This window comes from Coregonus lavaretus, assembly GCF_964263955.1.
Source record: "Coregonus lavaretus genome assembly, chromosome: 19".
Lineage (NCBI taxonomy): Eukaryota > Metazoa > Chordata > Actinopteri > Salmoniformes > Salmonidae > Coregonus > Coregonus lavaretus.
In genome coordinates this window covers 17150542-17172755 of record NC_140006.1, presented here as the reverse complement: position 1 = coordinate 17172755, position 22214 = coordinate 17150542, and the positions used below count along the sequence as shown (strand labels likewise).

At 39.6% G+C, this 22214-nt stretch overlaps 1 protein-coding gene across 5 annotated transcripts in view; it reads right to left on the bottom strand.

The window, feature by feature from the left end:
* The window catches only part of LOC311147146 (corticotropin-releasing factor receptor 2), a 130790-nt gene that overhangs the window by 38734 nt on the left and 69842 nt on the right, over positions 1-22214 (bottom strand). For 4 of the 5 annotated variants that reach the window (XR_014614751.1, XR_014614752.1, XR_014614753.1 and 1 more), the window contains exon 4: positions 13365-13463. The exons of the other annotated variant lie outside the window; for it this stretch is intronic. Coding sequence is in view for 1 of the 4 variants with exons in the window: in XM_084183776.1 (XP_084039902.1) it covers positions 13365-13463 (99 nt within the window). In the remaining 3 variants the exon portion in view is untranslated. The remainder of the gene's footprint in view (positions 1-13364; positions 13464-22214) is intronic. 5 annotated transcript variants of the gene reach the window in all.

Below are 22214 nucleotides of genomic sequence, written 5' to 3'. Positions count from 1 at the left end.
TCCTCAAATTTGCTTTGTTAAAATTCCCAGCTACAATAAATGCGGCCTCAGGATATGTGGTTTCCAGTTTACATAAAGTCCAGTGAAGTTCTTTGAGGGTCGTCGTGGTATCGGCTTGGGGGGGAATATACACGGCTGTGACTATAACCGAAGAGAATTATCTTGCGAGGTAATACTGTTGGCATTTGATTGTGAGGTATTCTAGGTCGGGTGAACAGAAGGACTTGAGTTCCTGTATGTTATCGCAATCACACCATGAGTGGTTAATCATGAAACAAACACCCCCGCCTTTCTTCTTCCCGGAGAGTATTTTATTTCTGTCTGCGCTATATACTGAGAACCCAGCTGGCTGTATGGACAATGACAGTATATCCCGAGAGTATGTTACAATCGCTGATGTCTCTCTGGAAGGAGATTCTCACCCTGAGCTCATCTACTTTATTATCCAGAGGATGAACATTAGCGAGTAATATACTCACTAGAAATACCACTCCGAATACCTCTCCTCCGCCAGCGGTGTTTTGGATCAGTTTCTGGAATTAATTCAATTGCCCTGGGGGATACAAACAAACGATCCAATTTGGGAAAGTCGTATTCCCTGTCGTATTGCTGGTGAGTTACTGCCGCTCTGATATCCAAAATAAATTTCCGGCTATATGTAATAACACAAACATATTCCTGGGCTAATAATGTAAGAAATAACACATTTTCGGCTCAAGAGCATGTTCTCCACGTCCGACAAGTCCTCCATCGCCTCCTGGAGAACCAGTTGTTTGTTAAAGCTGAGAAACGTGAATTCCATCGCTCCACATCCAGCTAACCGGTTGTTTGTCCCAGATTCTGCCCGGATCCCCGTTCCTGGAATGGGCTCATTACTCTAACCTTACCTGCCATCCCGGCTCCCACCAGACCCTGGCTTTCCTCCGACAACTGTTTTGGTGGCCCACCATGGTTCCTGACATCTCCACATCCGTCGCCGCCTGCACTGTGTGTGCACAGAATAAGACTCTGCGGCAGGCCTCTTTCAACCACTCCCTGTTCCTCACCGCACCTGGTCCCATATGTCCCTGGACTTTGTCACTGGTCTCCCTCCGTCCGATGGCAACACCACCATGCTTATGGTAGTGGATAGGTTTTCCAAAGCCGCCCATTTAATTCCCAAGTTACCCTCAGCCAAAGAGATGGCCCAGCTCATGGTTCAGCACGTCTTCCGGATCCATGGATTTCCGGTTGACATGGTCTCCAATCGTGGTCCTCAGTTCTCGTCCCGATTCTGGAAGGCGTTCTGCACCCTCATTGGGTCATCGGCCAGCCTGTCCTCCGGGTTTCATCCCCAATCTAATGACCAGTCGCAGCGAGCCAATCAGGACCTGGAGATGACTCTTCATTGCCTCGTCTCTGCAAACCCCACCACCAGGAGCCAGCAACTTGTGTGTGTGGAGTACACCTGCAACACCCTGTTCTGCTCGGCTACTGGTCTCTCGCCCTTCGAGCGTTCCTTGGGTTAGCAGCCTCTGCTCTTCCCTGAGCAAGAGGAAGAAGTCAGCATACCCTCGGCCCAGATATTCGTCCGCCACTGTCGGCGTACCTGGAAGAGAGCCCGGTCCGGTCATCTTAAGACCACCTCCAGGTACCGCTATCGTCTCGGGCAGAGGGTATGGCTCTCCACTCGGGATCTGCACCTCCGGGTGGAGTCCCATAAACTTTCCCCCCATTTTATCGGCCCTTTCCCCATCTCTAAAATCCTTAGCCCCACCGCTGTTCGTCTTCTGTTGCCCCTCACCCTCCATATACATCCCACTTTCCATGTGTCTAGGATTAAACCTCTGTCTCACAGCCCTTTGTCTCCTGTTTAAGTTATGTACCCATTAGGTCCCTCAGGTCCTCTGGCGCTGGCCTTTTAACTATCCCAAAGCCTAGGACCAAGAGGCATGGAGAGGCAGCCTTTAGTTACTATGCCCACAGCCTCTGGAATAGCCTGCCAGAGAACCTGATGGGGGCCAACACTGTGGTTTTTAGTCATTTTTAAAAATTATTTTTAAATGTTTTATCCTCTTATGTTTGTTGTGTAGTAAATATATCAGTATTTTTTTCCATTGTTTTTTATTTATTTTGTTTTCACTGTGAAGCACCTTGTGTTGCATTCCATGTCTGAAATGTGCTGTATAAATACATCTTGATTTGATTTGATATTTACCTGTGGTAACCCCAAGATGTGCATTAAAACAGTGCACTCTAACTATTGATACAGGACCACGGAGAGTTACCGGAGAGTGTGGCATCCCGCCTCCGCTATTTGTAAGCACCACCAGCTGGACAGGGCCTCTGCGTAGGTAGGTTTGAATCATTTTCAGAATGGAAAATGACCTTTCAGCTAATGCACTTGTAACGAGGATGGTGAGCATCTGTTTCAGGGTCTTGCATACCTCGGGTAAAGTGGTGGTCAGGTAATTTTTCACTTATAATTTCAGCTGCACACCTGGTGGTTTGTGGAAGGAGGCATCAGCATAGACTACCTGCAGCTCATTTTTCAACCTCTGGTGGTCAAAGAAAGGGTACGTTTGGAACAGCTGTGTGAATTCTCTGTCAGGAAACCCCTCTTGCTGTGAGTACTCGGGACATAACCCATGATCAAGAACACAAAAGAAGTCGTAGTATGATTCCATCAAGTATTTCGAAGTACAATCGTCAGTATATGTTCAGGAGGCCTGGGTCATTGTCAGCGTTTTCCCGGTGGTTGAGTCCCTTCTCATAGTCATCCCACCCACGGTATAGTCATCCCATCCATTCCAACAGTCTGGACAGTGTTGTCATACTGTATATCCCTTGAAACTTCACATCACTTCTGATGGCTTTCGAGGCATTCAGTGTACTATCAACCCGTACACATGAATGCCTTATGTCAAGAGATTTGTTCTGTAGGGCCTGAAACAGTGGTTCTGTGAGTCCCAAAAAAGTAAGGCATCAGTTTCTGTTTCAGAGCACTGCTCTGGGCGATGTAATCTTTATCCCAGCAGGGCTCAGTAATGAGCCATTCAAAAACAATGTCCAATGATCTCTGGCCTTTGTGCACACCATGCACTGCTCCAATCCTGGTACCCGAATGATATTGTCAACCTCAGTAAGCATGGCTGTCTTTTTGCATGACCGGGTAAAAAAAGTAATAAAAACTGTTAATGGATGTAAAAAATATATAATCTTCTTGAATACTGCTTGTCCCCTGTGCTTAAACTAAGTTTATTTTCCACCATAATTTGCAAATAAATTCATACAAAATCCTACAATGTGATTTTCTGGATTTTTTTTTCTCAATTTGTCTGTCATATTTGACGTGTACCTATGATGAGAATTACAGGCCTCTCTCATCTTTTTAAGTGGGAGAACTTGCACAATTGGTGGCTGACTAAATACATTTTTTCCCCACTTGTATCTAATGCAGGAAAACGACACAGAACATAAGCTAATAATTACGTTTCGCTTTGGTGATATGTGTGAAGCCAAATCCAAACTAGCCTCCCTTAAAAATGTATTGCTACGCTAGGAGCTCACATAGCTCAGCTCAACGCTGATTGGCTATTATTTTATTATCAAGGAAGGACAAATTCTGTCTGGCTTCCCATGCTATTGAATTCAATGCTAAGGACAGCAACATGTCATACTCTTTTTGGCCAGACAGCATCAGATACATGGGCTACACATACTGAGACAGAGGAGTGCTGTTTCCCTTCCTCGGATGATTTCTCAGTTGAGATACAGTATATTCAGCTACTTGCGAATTTAAGGACAATTATTAAACAAAGAGAGACGAAAGAGACATTTGAAATTTTTATTTTTGGGGAAGCCTGGCTTCCCTTGGCATTCATAAATGCCACAGCGCTCCAATAGGCCAAAGATAAAATGCATGATCTATGTAATACCTACGTTTCAAAAAGACCACCATAGTTCCTGTGCCTTAGAGGATGCTAAGCTGACATATGGAATTGTTTTAGGATGATCATACTATGGATTATTTAGCTGTTTGATTTGGAATTTTAGGACCCCTTTAGGTATAAAAATAGAATATTAAACAATTTACTACTAAAGCCCATAGAAACGCATTACATAGGACATTCAAAAAATATATCATAAGAAACAAGGTTTTGAAGTTGATGTCCTAAATCTAGGAGATGAAAAATAAATAAAGGAAATATACATGCATTTTTTAACGCATATTTAACCCCTTTTCTTGGGGTAGGCACAAAACTACCCTCATAGTTCCATTTGTTTATTAAAACTGGTACTGGTTACCTTCAGACGAGTCCCGTGACACTTGTGGGGGTCGTATAGCAAAATGGAGAACATCGTCATGTTTGTGGGGTCACATTAGTCTGTGGCCCAAGCGGTTCGGAAGCTATCAAACAGAAGTTGGCACATCGACAGTACCGATTTTAGACAAGTCTTCTGACACTTGTGGGGATCGGAGAGCAAAACGGAGAACAACATCGTGTTTGTGAGAGTTTTTTCTGGTCAAACCGTTCGGACGCTAGAGTCGTTTACGTGAGAAGACCGATTTTCAGGATGTCTCATGGTCTGACAAACACCGCTCTAGCTCTGCCACCTTTCACAGCAGATGTGGAAGTGCGACACTGGTGGATAAAGTGGATTGAGACGCATCCAAATGCAAAACCCCCCAGATATCTCTAGCTTAAACTGATGGATTTTGAAAGGGGATGTTTTTTGTTATGTACAGTACCAGTCAAAGGTTTGGACACACCTACTCATTCCAGGGTTTTTCTTTATTTTTACTATTTTCTACAATTTAGAATAATAGTGAAGACATCAACACGATGAAATAACACATATGGAATCATGTAGTAACCAAAAAAGTGTTAAACAAATCAAAATATATTTTATATTTGAGATTCTTCAAAGTAGCCACCCTTTGCCTAGATGCACACTCTTGGCATTGTCTCAACCAGCTTCATGAGGTAGTCACCTGGAATGCATTTCAATTAACAGGTGTGCCTTCTTAAAAGTTAATTTGTGGAATTTCTTTCCTTCTTAATGCGTTTGAGCCAATAAGTCGTGTTGTGACAAGGTAGGGGTGGTATACAGAAGATAGCCCTATTTGGTAAAACACCAAGTCCATATTATGGCAAGAACAGCTCAAATAAGCAAAGAGAAACGACAGTCCATCATTACTTTAAGACATGAAGGTCAGTCAATACTGAAAATGTCAAGAAAGTTTATTCAAGTGCAGTCGTAAAAACCATGAAGCGCTATGATGAAACTGGCTCTCATGAGGACCGCCACATGAAAGGAAGACCCAGAGTTACCTCTGCTGCAGAGGATAAGTTCATTAGAGTTAACTGAACCTCAGATTGCAGCCCAAATAAATGCTTCACAGAGTTCAAGTAACAGACACATCTCAACATCAAGTGTTCAGAGGAGACTACGTGAATCAGGCCTTCATGGTCGAATTGCTGCAAAGAAACAATTACTAAAGGACACCAACAAGAAGAAGATACTTTTCTTTTTTTTTCTTTTTTTTGTTGGGGGATAGATCAGCTTAATATTGCAGATAGATAGTAACTTCCATCAATGTAATTGTCTGCATCACTTCCAATCCCCCATGTTTTGTTGTTGTTGTTGTGTGTATATAAATATATATATATATATATATATATATATATATATATATATATATATATATATATATATATATATACATATACATATATACATATATACATACACACACACATATAGATACATACATACACATACATATCCTTTAAAAAAATATATATATATATTCCACTTTATTACTTTCCAACCCCGCCACCCTTTCCCTACATGGAGTAAACTAGTGAACAACAATGCTTAGGCCTCTACTTCCAGCTTATACTTACTATCTACATTTTATGGACAGTCAATTTTACAATAATTACATTTTGTTTGTTCTTTCTCCTGAACTTCTTTTACTCTCAACCTCTCTGATCATTTTCATGATGTCCATCTGGTTTGCTTCTATATGCCATATCTTTCTAACTGTGCTCCTTCACAAAAGCTCCCAACCTACAACCTGGACACAGCGTGCCTACATGATTAGTTATCTTGTTATTGTTTGTTGTTAGTTGTAATTAGTCCCATCCTTCAATTCCATTCAACACATCCCATCTATCCTTTAACACCACCCATATAGGATTTCTATTTGCCATATATATTTCAACTGTACTGTGATGTCTCACAAACGTTCTGAATATTTCTATTCTCATTGTTTCTACAGATTGTGAATTGAAAATAAACATTTCTGCTAATAGTATTATTATGTTATTGATCGATTGACTATGACTTTTCAGATCACCCAGTAGGGCTATCTGCAGGGTTAGCTCCAGGTAAATATTGCAATCCTTTAGCCATTCCTGGACCTGTGTCCAAAAACAAGCTACAAATGGACAGTACCAAAACAAATGATCTAATGATTCTGTCTCTTCGCAGCAAAATCTGCAGAGCTGGGATGATTGTATCCCCCATATAAATAACATTATATTGGTAGCAAGAATTGTATATAATAATTTAAATTGAAAGATTCTAAGTTTTGAATCCGGTGTTGTTTTGCGTAACAGTTCATAAACACTATTCCATGGGATCGGTACGTCAAAAATATCTTCCCAACTATTTTGCAATCTATATGGGACGGCTGTCAATCCTTTGGTCCTTAAATGAATCTGATATACTTTTTTATTTATCACAGTTTTCCTTAACCAATTATGTTCTTTAATGCAAGGCCGACAGACAATTTATACCTTTTTTAAACCTTTTGTCAAAAAAATAAAGTATTTTTGTCAATTACCGATCCTTGACTTCGGCGATGTCATTTACAAAATAGCCTCCAACACTCTACTCAGCAAATTGGATGTAGTCTATCACAGTGCCATCCGTTTTGTCTCCAAAGCCCCATACACTACCCACCACTGTGACCTGTACGCTCTTGTTGGCTGGTCCTCACTACATGTTCGTCGTCAAACCCACTGGCTCCAGGCCATCTATAAATCACTGCTAGGCAAATCCCCGCCTTATCTTAGCTCATTGGTCACCATAGCAGCACCCACCCGTAGTCTGCGCTCCAGCAGGTATATCTCACTGGTCATTCCCAAAGCCAACACCTCCTTTGGCCGCCATTCCTTCCAGTTCTCTGCTGCCAATGACTGGAACGAATTGCAAAAATCTCTGAAGCTGGAGACTCTTATCTCCCTCAATAACTTTAAGCATCAGTTGTCAGAGCACCTTACCGATCACTGCACCTGTACACAGCCCATCTGAAATTAGCCCACCCAACTACCTCATCCCTATATTGTTATTTATTTTGCTCTTTTGCACCCCAGTATCTCTATTTGCACATAATCTCTTGCACATCTAGCATTCCAGTGTTAATACTATTGTAATTATTCTGCACTATAGCCTATTTATTGCCTTACCTCCATAACTTGCTACATTTGCACACACTGTATATATATTTTCTGTTGTATTTCTGACTTTATGTTTTTTTACCCCATATGTAACTCTGTGTTGTTTTTATTGCACTACTTTGCTTTATCTTGGCCAGGTCGCAGTTGTAAATGAGAACCTGTTCTCAACTGGCTTACCTGGTTAAATAAAGGTGAAATAAAAAAAATAAAAAATAAATAGTATATTTGAGTGTAACCACAATATTTGTTGCATTACTCGTTCTGTCGTTTCTGGAGGATTAAATTAAAATTGCAACCAACTTTCTATGGCTTGTTTTAGAAATAGTGATATCTGGGAGATGATTTCCTTTTCAAATAACTGAAAGTGAGTGGTTGTAATTTGAATAAAGGGAAAAAGGCCATTCTTGAACATTGGGTGAGACAATCTTACTAATTTGCTAGAGAACCAGTTCGGATTTAAGTATAACTTTTGTATGACTGAAGCTTTTAGTGATAGGTCTAATGCTTTAATATTTAATAATTTCTGTCCTCCGAATTCATATTCATTATATAAATAGGCCCGTTTAATCTTGTCTGTCTTGGCGTGCCAAATAAAATGGAATATGTTCTTTTCTCATATAATTTAAAAAACGATTCGCTAGGCGTAGGCAAGACCATAAGTAAATAGGTTAACTGGGATAATACTAAAGAGTTAATCAGGGTGATTTTTCCACAAATTGACAGGTATTTACCTTTCCATGATAGCAAGATCTTATCTATTTTTGCTAACTTTCTATTATAATTTATTGAAGTCAGATCATTTATTTCCTTTGGGATATGTATTCCGAGTATATCCACATCACCATCAGACCATTTTATTTGTAAACTATACGGTAATGTAAAAATTGTATTTTTTATTGATCCAATACGTAATATAGTACATTTGTCATAATTTGGTTGTAATCCAGAGAGGTTAGAAAATGTATCTAGATCCTCTATGAGGCTGTGGAGTGATTCTAGTTGTGGATTTTAAAGAAAACATGAATCATCAGCGTACAATGACACCTTTGTTTTTAAGCCCTGGATTTCTAATCCCCTGATATTATTGTTGGATCTGATTTTAATAGCTAACATCTCGATGGCCACAATAAATAGATATGCCGATAGTGGACAACCTTGTTTCACTCCTCTTGACAGTTTAAAACTTCCTGAGAAATAGCCATTATTTACTATTTTACACCTAGGGTTACCCGTTTTATAAAAGATTCACCAAAATTGAAATGCTCCAGGCATTTATATATAAACCCCAGTCGTACTTTATCAAATGCCTTTTCGAAGTCTACTATGAATAGGCCTGGTTTCTCCGATTTTCCATAATGTTCTATTGTTTCCAATACTTGCCTTATATTATCTCCAATGTATCTTCCATGTAAAAAACCTGTCTGATTAGAATGAATAATATCCAACAATACCTTTTTAATTCTATGCGCTATACATTTTGCTAGAATTTGTGCATCACAACACTGAAGTGTAAGGGGCCTCCAATTTTTTTAATGGACTGGATCTTTAATATTTTCCACTTGTATCCTGTTTCAGTAATAATGAGATCAGCCCTTCTTCTTGAGTGTCAGATAATCAACATTTACATAGGAGTGGTTAAAACATGCTAATAACGGTCCTCTTAGTATATCAAAAAAGGTTTGGTATACCTCGACTGGTATGCCATCCAACCCTGGAGTTTTCCTGGGCTTAAAGTCTTGCATCCAGAAGTTCCTCCTCTGTAATTTCACCTTCACATTAATTAATTTTACATTATCAATAGAAAAAAACACTCTACAATTAGCTTCAGTTAGAGGAGATGGAGGCGACTGAAACGAAAACATATGCTTAAAGTACTTTGTTTCCTCCTTCAAAATATAATTTGGTGAATCATGGGTTACTCCGTCAATTGTAACCAGTTTCATAAAATTATTTTTGGTAGCATTCCTATGTTGAAGATTAAGAAGAAGAGACTTGCTTGGGCCAAGAAACACAAGCAATGGACATTAGACCGGTGGAAATCTGTCCTTTGGTCTGATGAGTCCAAATTTGAGATTTTTGGTTCCAACCGCCGTGTCTTTGTGAGATGCAGAGTAGGTGAACGGATGATCTCCGCATGTGTGGTTCCCACCGTGAAGCATGGAGGAGGAGGTGCGATGTTGTGGGGGTGCTTTGATGGTGACACTGTCTGTGATTTATTTAGAATTCAAGACACACTTAACCAGCATGGCTACGACAGCATTCTGCAGTGATACGCCATCCCATCTGGTTTGCGCTTATTGGGACTATCATTTGTTTTTCAACAGGACAATGACCCAACACACCTCCAGGCTGTGTAAGGGCTATTTGACCTAGAAGGAGAGTGATGGAGTGCTGCATCAGATGACCTGGCCTCCACAATCACCCAACCTCAACCCAATTGAGATGGTTTGGGATGAGTTGGACTGCAGAGTGAAGGAAAAGCAGCCAACAAGTGCTCAGCATATGTGGGAACTCCTTCAAGACTGTTGGAAAAGCATTCAAGGTGAAGCTGGTTGAGAGAATGCCAAGAGTGTGCAAAGCTGTCATCAAGGCAAAGGGTGGCTACTTTGAAGAATCTCAAATATAAAATTCATTTAGATTTGTTTAACACTTTTTTAGTTACTACATGATTACATATGTGTTATTTCATAGTTTTGATGTCTTCACTATTATTCTACAATGTATAAAATAGTCAAAATAAAGAAAAACCATTGAAAGAGTAGGTGTGTCCAAACTTTTGACTGGTACTGTTTATAGTCAAGTTATTATTTATTAGGTCAATAATAGTTACATAACATTATGCCACTTGTAGTAGTAGTTATTAAGTTGATAATAGTTACACAACAATCGATAACTCTTTCAATCTTTCACTTGCAGTAGCAGTTATAAAGTTGATAAGTGACACAACAGTCTTTCACTTAGCGCTCTCCTGTGAGCCGAGAAAGGATTGTTACCTCGTCCCTCAGTTCAAAGTTTACCACTCTTTTAAAAAATCTGCCACTCTGGACACTTTAGGAATAACAATGTTTATTCATGAAAGGGGATTTGTAAAGCCTCTTAATCCTCCAGTTAATACATTTGCATATCTTTAAAACCTCTTACTGTAGCTAATTGACTTTGAACTGAAATTTTTCCTTTTGCATTTCCCCATTTTCTACATTTCACGGTACTTTTTTATCTCCTTGATACTTCATGAATTTGATTTCTTCTTTTTTAAATACTCTTATAGCTGCAATATGTAACTTTTTGGGCGACCCAACCAAATTCACATAGAAATGTGTGGTATAGATCTATCATTATCATTGAAAGCAAGTCTAAGAAGCAATAGATCTGTTCTATGTGCACTATTTCTATGCTTCCCGTTCTTAAGTTTTGTTTTTAGTCTTTTACTTTCAGGTTTGTACATCAGCTTCAAAACAGCTGAAAAACAATATTTTGGGTTATGGAAAATACATTTCACAGCGGTTTAGATGGTACAATGTTTCTCTACACTATACTTGTTTGTTTTGTCACAAACTGAAATTAGGCACACTATTAGAATTTTAGCAACCAGGAAATGGCTGAGCGATTTCTGCATAGTGCATCTTTAATGATTTGCATTATGTTATGTCCATTTAATGAAAAATTATCCGAAAATGTCAAATGAATTAGTCCTGCTTAATGCATCATAGTTGCTCTTGTCCAGTTGCACATTATTTTATTTTCAACATTGTGCTACTGTATGATTGTCTCTATTTTGTATAACAAGTTATACAAAATCATGATGTATTCAACTAGCATATTGGTATGGTAATGTATGAAAAATGCAAAAGTGAGGCATGTTCACTGACCTTTTTATACAAAATATTGTCAAGATGATAGATTAGAGGAGCAGGGTTAGATGAGTAAGTGGCAGTGGGGATGAATAGGGACAGTAAGATATGACCATGCAATCTGGTTTATTACCTTTGAACACATGAGACACGAGTGAAAGGACAACACCTGATTATGCATACAGCTAACATGTATGCAAAATCAGGGGATCACACTATTGGGCTCCCGAGTGGCGCAGCAGTCTAAGGCACTGCATCTCAGTGCTTGAGGCGTCACTACAGACCCCTGGTTCGATTCCAGGCTGTATCACAACCAGCCGTGATTGGGAGTCCCATAGGGTGGCGCACAATTGGCCCAGCGTCGTCCGGGTTTGGCCGGTGTAGGCCGTCATTGTAAATAATAATTTGTTCTTAACTGACTTGCCTAGTTGAATAAAGGTTAAATAAAAATTAGTGAAGCCCAGGTCAAATCGAATTGTTCTGAGTTCAATGGTATTTCCTAATCAACCGTAAGACCGCCGCTCAAAATCAACATTTTTATTTAGCAGTGAATGTATATTTAACAATAAAGAATCAACAAGAAACAGAGTTTGATTGAATGCAGTACACCTTCAGTTAAATCGTTTGGAACAAACAGACAACATGAGTCCCATGAGACAAGGCAAAACAATCAATGACATTACCAAACCAAACACATTGAGCCTGTTCATTTGACCCTTTTCAACAAAACTAACTAGACATGTTCATTGATCCACTGACAGAGGCATTTTATACAGCAGCTTCTGATGCTGCTACTCAAATCTAAGGGCAAGTAATGCACAGTACTATAGGGGACGGCAAATGCCTTGTTTCACAGATGACAGGTCGACCGAATACATTTTGAGTGTAATTTCAGGATATTGACAGAATTGGATTATATCTCTGACTCTCCCTAAAGATTCATCCTCCTCTGTACTTAGACACTCCAGAGTTGACAAAGTACATCCAAATTAATTGGGTGGCATTCTGGGAATAGTCTAATACTTTCACAGCAATACAGGCAAAGTCTTGTACGGTAGCTCAAACACCCCCAGTTCTACACTTGTAAGACAAGGAGGATTTCCCCAGATACTTAATATTTCTCTGTGTTAATATCATACTGTCTTTGTGAAGCACGCTCTTTCAGTGAAGAAATTAGGGCTTGGGAGCAGGTTCAGAGGCTTGTGCCTGTGAGCTATTCCACGGAGTCAGCAGTTATTTGAAGCACTGGTGCAGGGAAAGAGTACAGATCTCTGACTAACCATCTGTACATTACGCATGATGAAGCTACTTTATTCAGATATCTGTTTCTCTTTCCAAACCATGGTACTAGAGGTAGTTTCAGTGCTTACTTTCAGCTTGGATAAGGGGAAACTAAGATTTCTGTGTATACACTACAAGACCAAAAGTATGTGGACACCTGCTTGTCAAACATCTCATTCCAAAATCATGGACATTAATATGGAGATGGTCCCCCCTTTGCTGCTATAATAGCCTCCACTCTTCTGGGAAGGCTTTCCACTAGATGTTGGAACATGCCATTCAGCCACAAAAGCATTAGTGAGGTCGGGCACTGATGTTGGGCAATTAGGCCTGGCTCGCAGTCAGAGTTACAATTCATCCCAAAGGCGTTCGATGGGGTTGAGGTCAGGGCTCTGTGCAGGCCAGTCAAGTTCTTCCACACCAATCTGGACAAACCATTTCTGTATGGACCTCGCTTTGTGCACGGGGGCATTGTCATGCTGTAACAAGACAGGGCCTTCCCCAAACTGTTGCCACAAAATTGGAAGCACAGAATCATCTAGAATGTCATTGTATGCTTTAGCGTTAAGATTTCCCTTGACTGGAACTAAGGAGCCTGAACCATGAAAAACAGCCCCAGACCATTATTCCTTTTACCTGCTAGTGATCAAAAACGAATAAAAAACATAATCATGTCTAAGAAAAAGGTATAATTCCTAGGTTAGTTATATATTAATAATCCTTAACATGTTCTCCTAGATTCAGATTATTTTCCAGGCTTCTACAGATGAAAGGCTCTTACATAGTGATGTATTACTGAATCCATATTCCATGCAAGTCATCCACCTGAGCCAGTTATGCCAGTTTCGCTTTCCAGACATTTCAAATGAAATGTTATGACCTGAAAGACACAGAGAAAAACTGGAGCATGTCAAATCACCGTAGAGATTAAGGTATTATTTTCAAAGAGGAATTAAGGCGAGGGTAAAGTTTGCCTGAATTTAAAAAGCCAAAAAGTCAAGCGGGTCAAACATTGACTCATGAGTTCTAAAAAAGGAACAGCCTAAGGACAAAATTGGGCGACCTAGCACTGGACATTGAAGTTTATTTTCTCAGCATTATATTTTCTTGTAGTTTAATTAAAGTAAGCATCTACTGAAATACAGGAGACACTGATTTCTAAAAATACATACACAAAAAATACATACACAAATACAATACAACATCATAGGCTCATAGCCAGACTGAGATTATATTTGAGGCCACAACATAATATGATAGGCACGTTTTATCTTAGGTCACTGAGCAACACACAAACAGCATTTGTCTCTTTGGAAAAGTGCCCAGAGTGAGTGCATTTGGTGACCAAATTAAATTGACTTCTTCATCCTCTGACCTAGACACATCACCGTGATGACATGATGAATGAGATTCTGAAAGGGGTAGCTGTCAAATTCTGGAGAAATATAGCACTTGTATACGGATAGATAGTTACACCCCACTGCAATTCAATACACTCATAAATGTGCAAATGGGTCAGCAAATGTATGCACTATTTCACTGTTATTGTAATTATTATAGGTAATATTTCATAGAAATCTGGAAAGTTACTTTAAAGGCTAGTAATTACTGCAATATATCTAATCTAAAAGTTCCTCCAGAACGACATACGCTGCCATCCTATACTGTCATTGTAGTCCCTATCCCCCACCATATCTGGCAGGCTGTTTCTCCTCAGGCCGTAGCTTGGTTCAGAGATCAGATCTGGATGGGGCTGAACAGATGAAAGCACTCCCTCAGTGTCTGGCACTGAAAAGTGAAAGCACTTCCTGATCCACAACCCTAGCCCACTAAAGCAAAAGCCACAAGTCACCCTAAAATAGGCTACTGGCTAGCCTACCCCATTAGCAGAAACCTTTCTAACCACCATACTACCATGAGCCTAATGCTCTCATTATTTTACTGTTGCTTTACATACAGTACAATGAGCAGTTTCTGGCCATGAGAAAGTGGTATGGAAATCAACCGCATACAGTATACTGGCTATAGCCAAAAGGCTAATTAAGGCACCTTGAAATCTTTGTAAATGGGACAAAACATTTAATAACGCTGACTCATCCCTAACTTAGATGTGCTAATACCCAAGACATGCATTACAAGGCAGGAATTACACATGCACCAATGGCAAACAGTACAGTCACATTCAATGTGTCTGTCTAGTAGAGGTTCTTGACTAACAGTGATCGAGCAATGCTCTCATTTAGTAGAGTAGAACATAATTTCATGGGAGATCATATCTGGTAAAATAAACAGATAATATGCAGTGGAATTATTAAGAATAAAGAAGTAAGAAAAGCCTGTATAAATAAAGGATGGATAAAAACACTGTGGGCATTAGGAAACATCTGCTATTCCAGAGTGTACCTGGAAGTAAAAAGGGAATGTGAGCCATACTGTACAATGACAAACACAATAATGTATACAGTTGAATACATACTGTACATTAACACCACCAAATGAACAGTAAATATAATTCACTCGGAGAGAGCTGTGTCTATCCTTAACATCTGTCTCCAACTATAAGATGACAGATGGATTCTACTCCCACACGCCTCAGAAGCTCATGTCAAACATTTTGAATCACTTCATGTTGCTCCACATGTAAAACTGGAGAATGTAGAGAAATGAATGAATTTCAAACACTGTTAAACCGCTACATTAAGTAAAGGTTGTATGTCTGTATGGACATACATTTATAAGACTACTGACTACGCCACATAAATTGGGTTATTTTTATTCTAGTCTTGCAGTAGTTGATTTAGAGTTAATGTGGCAATCCGCAGTAGAAACAATATCAAGGCGGCCTCCCCACCCTTGTTTCTGTAAAAAGCTGTGGTATGGGGCTGGAGAAATGTAACCACTCTTAAATTCATAGACAGAGCTATGGATGCAAGGACTGAGCATCCATGATACCAAAATTATAGTTTTAACCATGTTATGAGGCTATATGGTGTTTGTTTACATTTACGTTGTTTGCAAACATTGGAGTAAAGCAAGCTTATATTTTGGGTTCTGATGGGTATGGCAGTTGAACTAAAGTCTGAGAAACAGTCAGGCAAATTATATTCTTCAAGAATCAATGGGAACATATAATAAATATATACGTTGAAAAATGAATGTATCAACTGCTGATTGCCCCTTTAATTAACATAATTGTGATACATTACAGGTTAATTTGTGGTGCTAAGTAAAATCTGCCTCCTGTAGAGAGATGGCTGGGGGACAATCACACAGTCACTCAGGCTAGGCTGGCTGGCTGGCTGACCCCATATAGATTTATGGGAGGACAAAGAAAAAAAGGTTATTGAAAAATGTTATTTTGAGTGAACATGCACATTGCACATCCCTTCTATATCAATATGTCAGTCATCTCTGACAGTTTGTAATTTTGTGGACGGGATAAGGATCATGTTTTAAAAGCAACAAAACATCTCCCAGATGGAACTGTGAATTGCAATTGAACTCAGGGCTAAGCCAAGATTTCCGAGTCACCACTGTAATGTTGACATCATATCGCAAAGGATAAGGAACTCATCTGTTCAGAGATTAGCCCAAGTAAATAGCCTAAACTCCTAGTCATTTGGGTTTCAGGAACAGTTGGGTGGATGAATATGGCATTTGGAGACATTGTTTCTCTGTCAGGTGCAATCTAAATGAAAAGTGACAATTTGAGCCAGCAGGATACCATTTTGAAAAGAAAGGAGTGCATAGAAGTACACCTCAGAATTGACCTACTTTTCTCTTGTGAACACACTAAGGCTACTGGGGGTGTCATAAAAATATAAATGCAATGCCTCTGTGTGGAAGTCGACCGGAAATAATTTTAGAGTGTACAAAATGGTGTGAAGAGATTATTGTTCCGCTGACAAAATATCAATTCTCTCTTTGGTTAAACAAAAGAGGACAGGGACTGTGAATTTCACTGTAGGGATGAAAAAGCATATTCTACAGCAAATTCACTCACACATTCTACGAGTGTAACATACATATATATATATATATATATATGTATATATATATATATATATATATATATATATATATATATATATGTAAATGGGCACAATAATAGACATGAACAGCATATCATTATTTTTGTATTTCTCACATTAACTGATAGATCAGTCAGGATAACTAACCAGCATCCTTTTACTCAGTTAACACAGCAAACAATCAAGTGCAGGGTAGTTGATAGAGGTAACCCTAGTTTTGGCTTCAGCGATGCATCAGCTGACATCACAACAATGATATTCTACAAACACTTCCTACCTTAATATGGCGGTCTATTTAGCTGATCAGTTTTACTCACTCATTCTCTGCTGTCTACTGCTGTTGGTTGCTCGATAATATGCAACTACCCACCACCCAAGCCTCCACCTATTGGTTCTGTGTTTCTTCTTGCAGGGAGATTGGTACAATGTACCTTGCTCATTACCTGTGTCATCAGATGCTCATCACAGGGATAAAACAGAGTCCTTTGTGAAATGGTGTGAGGCCAATTACTTGGACCTGAATGTACTGAAGACCAAGGAGCTAGTGGTAGATGTTAGGAAAAATAAATATGTTTTTAATCCCATTTCTATTAATTGTGAAGAGATTGGCACTGTTGACACTTATAAGTACTTGGGTGTAATAGTGGACAACAAACTGAACTGGAAGGAGAATTCTCACAGTGTTTACAAAAAAGCCCAATCCAGACTGTACTTTTTAAGGAAGCTTAGATCTTTTAATGTACAGTCATGGTCAAAAGTTTTGAGAATGACACAAGTATTGGTCTTCACAAAGTTTGCTGCTTCAGTGTTTTTAGATATTTTTGTCAGATGTTACTATGGTATACTGAAGTATAATTACAAGCATTCCATAAGTGTCAAAGGCTTTTATTGACAATTACATTAAGTTTATGCAGAGTCAATATTTGCAGTGTCGACCCTTCTTTTTTAAGACCTCTGCAATCTACCCTGGCATGCTGTCAATTAATTTCTGGGCCACATCCTGACTGATGGCAAAATCAATGCTTGGAGTTTGTCAGAATTTGTGGGTTTTTGTTTGTCCACCCGCCTCTTGAGGATGGACCACAAGTTCTCAATGGGATTAAGGTCTGGGGAGTTTCCTGGCCATGGACCCAAAATGTCGATGTTTTGTTCCCCGATCCACTTAGTTATCACTTTTGCCTTATGGCAAGGTGCTCCATCATGCTGGAAAATACATTGTTCGTCACGAAACTGTTCTTGGACGGTTGGGAGAAGTTGCTCTCGGAGGATGTGTTGGTACCATTCTTTATTCATGGCTGTGTTCTTAGGCAAAATTGTGCGTGAGCCCACTCCCTTGGCTGAGAAGCAATCCCACACATGAATAGTCACAGGATGCTTTACTGTTGGAATGACACAGGACTGATGGTAGCGCTCACCTTGTCTTCTCCGGACAAGCTTTTTTCCGGATGCCCTAAACAATCGGAAAGGGGATTCATCAGAGAAAATGACTTTACCTCAGTCCTCAGCAGTCCAATCCCTGTACCTTTTGCAGAATATCAGTCTGTCCCTGATGTTTTTCCTGGAGAGAAGTGGCTTCCTCGCTGCCCTTCTTGACACCAGGCCATCCTCCAAAAGTCTTCGCCTCACTGTGCGTGCAGATGCACTCACACCTGCCTGCTGCCATTCCTGAGCAAGCTCTGCACTGGTGGTGCCCCGATCCCGCAGCTGAATCAACTTTGGGAGACAGTCCTGGCGCTTGCTGGACTTTCTTGGGCACCCTGAAGCCTTCTTCACAACAATTGAACCTCTCTCCTTGAAGTTCTTGATTATCCGATAAATGGTTGATTCAGGTGCAATCTTACTAGCAGCAATATTGTTGCCTGTGAAACCCTTTTTGTGCAAAGCAATGATGACGGCACGTGTTTCCTTGCAGGTAACCATGGTTAACAGAGGAAGAACAATGATTTCAAGCACCACCATCCTTTTTAAAGCTTCCAGTCTGTTATTCTAACTCAATCAGCATGACAGAGTGATCTCCAGCCTTGTCCTTGTCAACACTCTCACCTGTGTTAACGAGAGAATCACTGACCTGATGTCAGCTGGTCCTTTTGTGGCAGGGCTGAAATGCAGTGGAAATGTTTTTGGGGGGATTAAGTTCATTTTCATGGCAAAGAGGGACTTTGCAATTAATTGCAATTCATCTGATCACTCTTCATAGCATTCTGGAGTATATGCAAATTGCCATCATAAAAACTGAGGCAGCAGACTTTGTGAAAATTAATATTTGTGTAATTCTCAAAACTTTTGACCACGACTGTATGTGACAAAATGCTTCATATATATTCTATAGCAGTGTCGTGGCGAGTGTAGTGACCTATGCCATTATGTGCTGGAAAGGGAATTTAGCTAAGGAAGACTTAAACAAGCTTGACAAGTGAGGCAACAACTTTTTAATGAGTGTAATTGATTAACTGTTTTATGAGGTCTTTCTATTGGAAAATGTTGTTGCCTATTTTCCCCAGAGTATGATAGAAAACAGCACTTGAATCAGACTATTATTTTAGGAATACTATGGTTGGTGCATGTGCCTTTGTCTTAATGTTTTTTTAATTATATTGTTATTATTTGTTTATTTAAAAAAAAAATGATTAAAACATGTTATTTTTTATTGTTTTTATTATGTGTTGGTCATTGTTGCGTGTTCTGTCATTGTAAGTCATTGATGATGCATGCTGTGATAAAACAATTTCCCAAGTTGGGATTAATAAAGTAATACTCTGCTCTCTCTCGACTCTACCTGTAATTATTATTATCTTAACATGATGCACACTCTGGCGGTGAGCTACCCCGAAGGAGCAGAGCCTAATGCCAAGACAAGTTATTGAATGTATTGTAATCGTCCTAAAAAATTGTTACATCGAAAACATGGATTTTGTAGTGTCTTTATTTGTAGTGTAGCACACAAGAACGCTCCTTCCATTATTGAGGTCAAGATGAGTATGTCGTGTATAGATTTGCACAGACAACACGCTGATATTCATACAGTTGTGAGAACAATGGGCTCACAGCATGATCAACACAGCCTCGAATCACTGCAGGAAGACACTGTACACTGTACTTACACATACAATATTTTGTGAACCCCCACCCTAAAAAGTCCTATAGGCCTATGTTTAACTTTGATTTTATTCAGAAGAAGAAAAACAATCTGATAGTAAGGGACAAACTGTATACCCTCACAGAATACGAATTGGCTTGACTTGGTGATGCAATACGATTCAAATATAGATCCCTTAGACACCTTAGACGAGTCCAAAACGTGTACGTGTACGTGTACGCACAGCAGAGTTCAAAAATACTGGACCATTAGTTTTCATATTTTTCGAATTCTCGGCGCGGCTCAAGCAATTTCTCCAACTGTCAACACATTCAAATCAGTAGAGGACAGATACGCGGAGGAGCATTGGTTGGGAATTTTGGGGAGGTGCGTGGTCGGGATGTGCATCGTCAGCAGCTATGTCACAATGGAACGCCAGAATATCGTGTCTCAGCGTCTTTGGATTCTGAATAAAAACTGAGAGATAATGAAATAAAATGTTTTGAAGTTCTTTCTGTCTTGTGTCCACTGACCCTACAAATTGGTCTCTGGAGAATTCATTGTCATCAAAACAAATAGATGTCGTATTCAGTGTGATTGCTCCTCTTCCAAATCCCCAAGGCATTCCTCTCAGTGCAACATGAAAGCACTGTTTAAAAAACATCAGCATGTGTCAGGTCCAAGTGATGCCAAAAGAAACTGTGCATTCAACCATATTTCAAGAACCCAGACTCACAACAAAAAGTATTCCTTTGGCGTGAAGATTTTCAAATAATTCCATACTTTTGTGCATGAAAACACGTAGCCTAATAAAATGAGCTATTGCACAATGCAACAAAGGAAATACCACATCATGGAGGGCTATAAAGTAATGAGTCAGACTTGTTTTGCCCCAAGCCTATACACAATACAGAAAAATGCATTTGTATTCGAGTAAGAGCAAGCATTGATTCATTATCTCAATGGTGTTTCAATTACCAACTCTCCTCAACTCATTCAGAGATGTGCTATGTTATACTGAACAAAAATATAAATGGTCCCATGTTTCATGAGCTGAAATAAAATATCCCAGAAATGTTCCATATGCACAAAAAGCTGACTTCTCTCAAATATTGTGCATACATTTGTTTACATCCCTGTTAGTGAGCATTTGTCCTTTATCAAGATAATCCATTCACATGACAGGTGTGGCATATCAAGAAGCTGATTAAACAGCATGATCATTACACAGGTGCACCTTGTGCTGGGGACGATAAAAGGCCACTCTAAAATGTGCAGTTTTGTCACACAACACAATGCCACAGATGTCTCACGTTTAGAGGGAGTGTGCAATTGGCATGCTGACTGCAGGAATGTCCACTAGAGTTGTTGCCAGATAATTGAATGTTAATTTCTATACCATAAGCCACCTCCAACCTCGTTTTAGAGAATTTGGCAGGACGTCCTGCATGATAATGTTTCTGCATTATAATGCACGGCCCCAACACAATTCCATTGATGGCAATTTGAATGCACAGAGATACCATGATGAGATCCTGAGGCCCATTGTCATGCCATTCATCCGCCGCCATCACCTCATGTTTCCGCATGATAATACGTGGCCCCATGTCGCAAGGATCTGTACACAATTCCTGGAAGCTGAAAATGTCTGAGTTCTTCCATGGCCTGCATACTCACCAGACATGTCACCCATTGAGCATGTTTGGGATGCTCTGGATTAACGTGTACGACAGCATGTTCCAGTTACCACCAATATCCAGAAACTTTGCACAGCCATTGAAGAGGTGTGGGACAACATTCCACAGGCCACAATCAACTTCCTGATCAACTCTATGCGAAGGAGATGTGTCGCGCTGCATGAGGCAAATGGTGGTCACACCAGATACTGTTTTTTTCTGAACCACACCCCTACTTTTCTTTTAAGGAATTTGCATATCTGTATTCACAGTCATGTGAAATCCATAGATTACAGCTTCAAGAAAACAGTATTTGTATTTATTAGGGATCCCCATTAGCTACTGCCAAGCCAGCATAATAATAATAATAATAATAATAATAATAATAATAATAATAATATGCCATTTAGCAGAAGCTTTTATCCAAAGCGACTTACAGTCAGGCGTGCATACATTTTTGTGTATGGGTGGTCCCGGGGATCGAACCCACTACCCTGGCGTTACAAGCACCATGCTCTACCAGCTGAGCTACAGAGGACTCTTCCTGGGGTCCAAACGTATTAAAGCACTTACATTACATATAAAACAAAAGATAAAACAGTACATCATATAACATTATTACACCACTACATATCTACAATGCAAAATGTTTAATACCACCATACAACAATATCAAACCTTTGTGTGTGTCTCTTCACAGTCCCCGTTGTTCCACAAGGTGTACAGTACCAGTCAAATGTTTAAACACACCTAATAATTTTAGGGGTTTTCTTTATTTGTACTATTTTCTACATTGTAGAATAATAGTGAAGACATCAAAACTATGAAATAACACATATGGAATCATG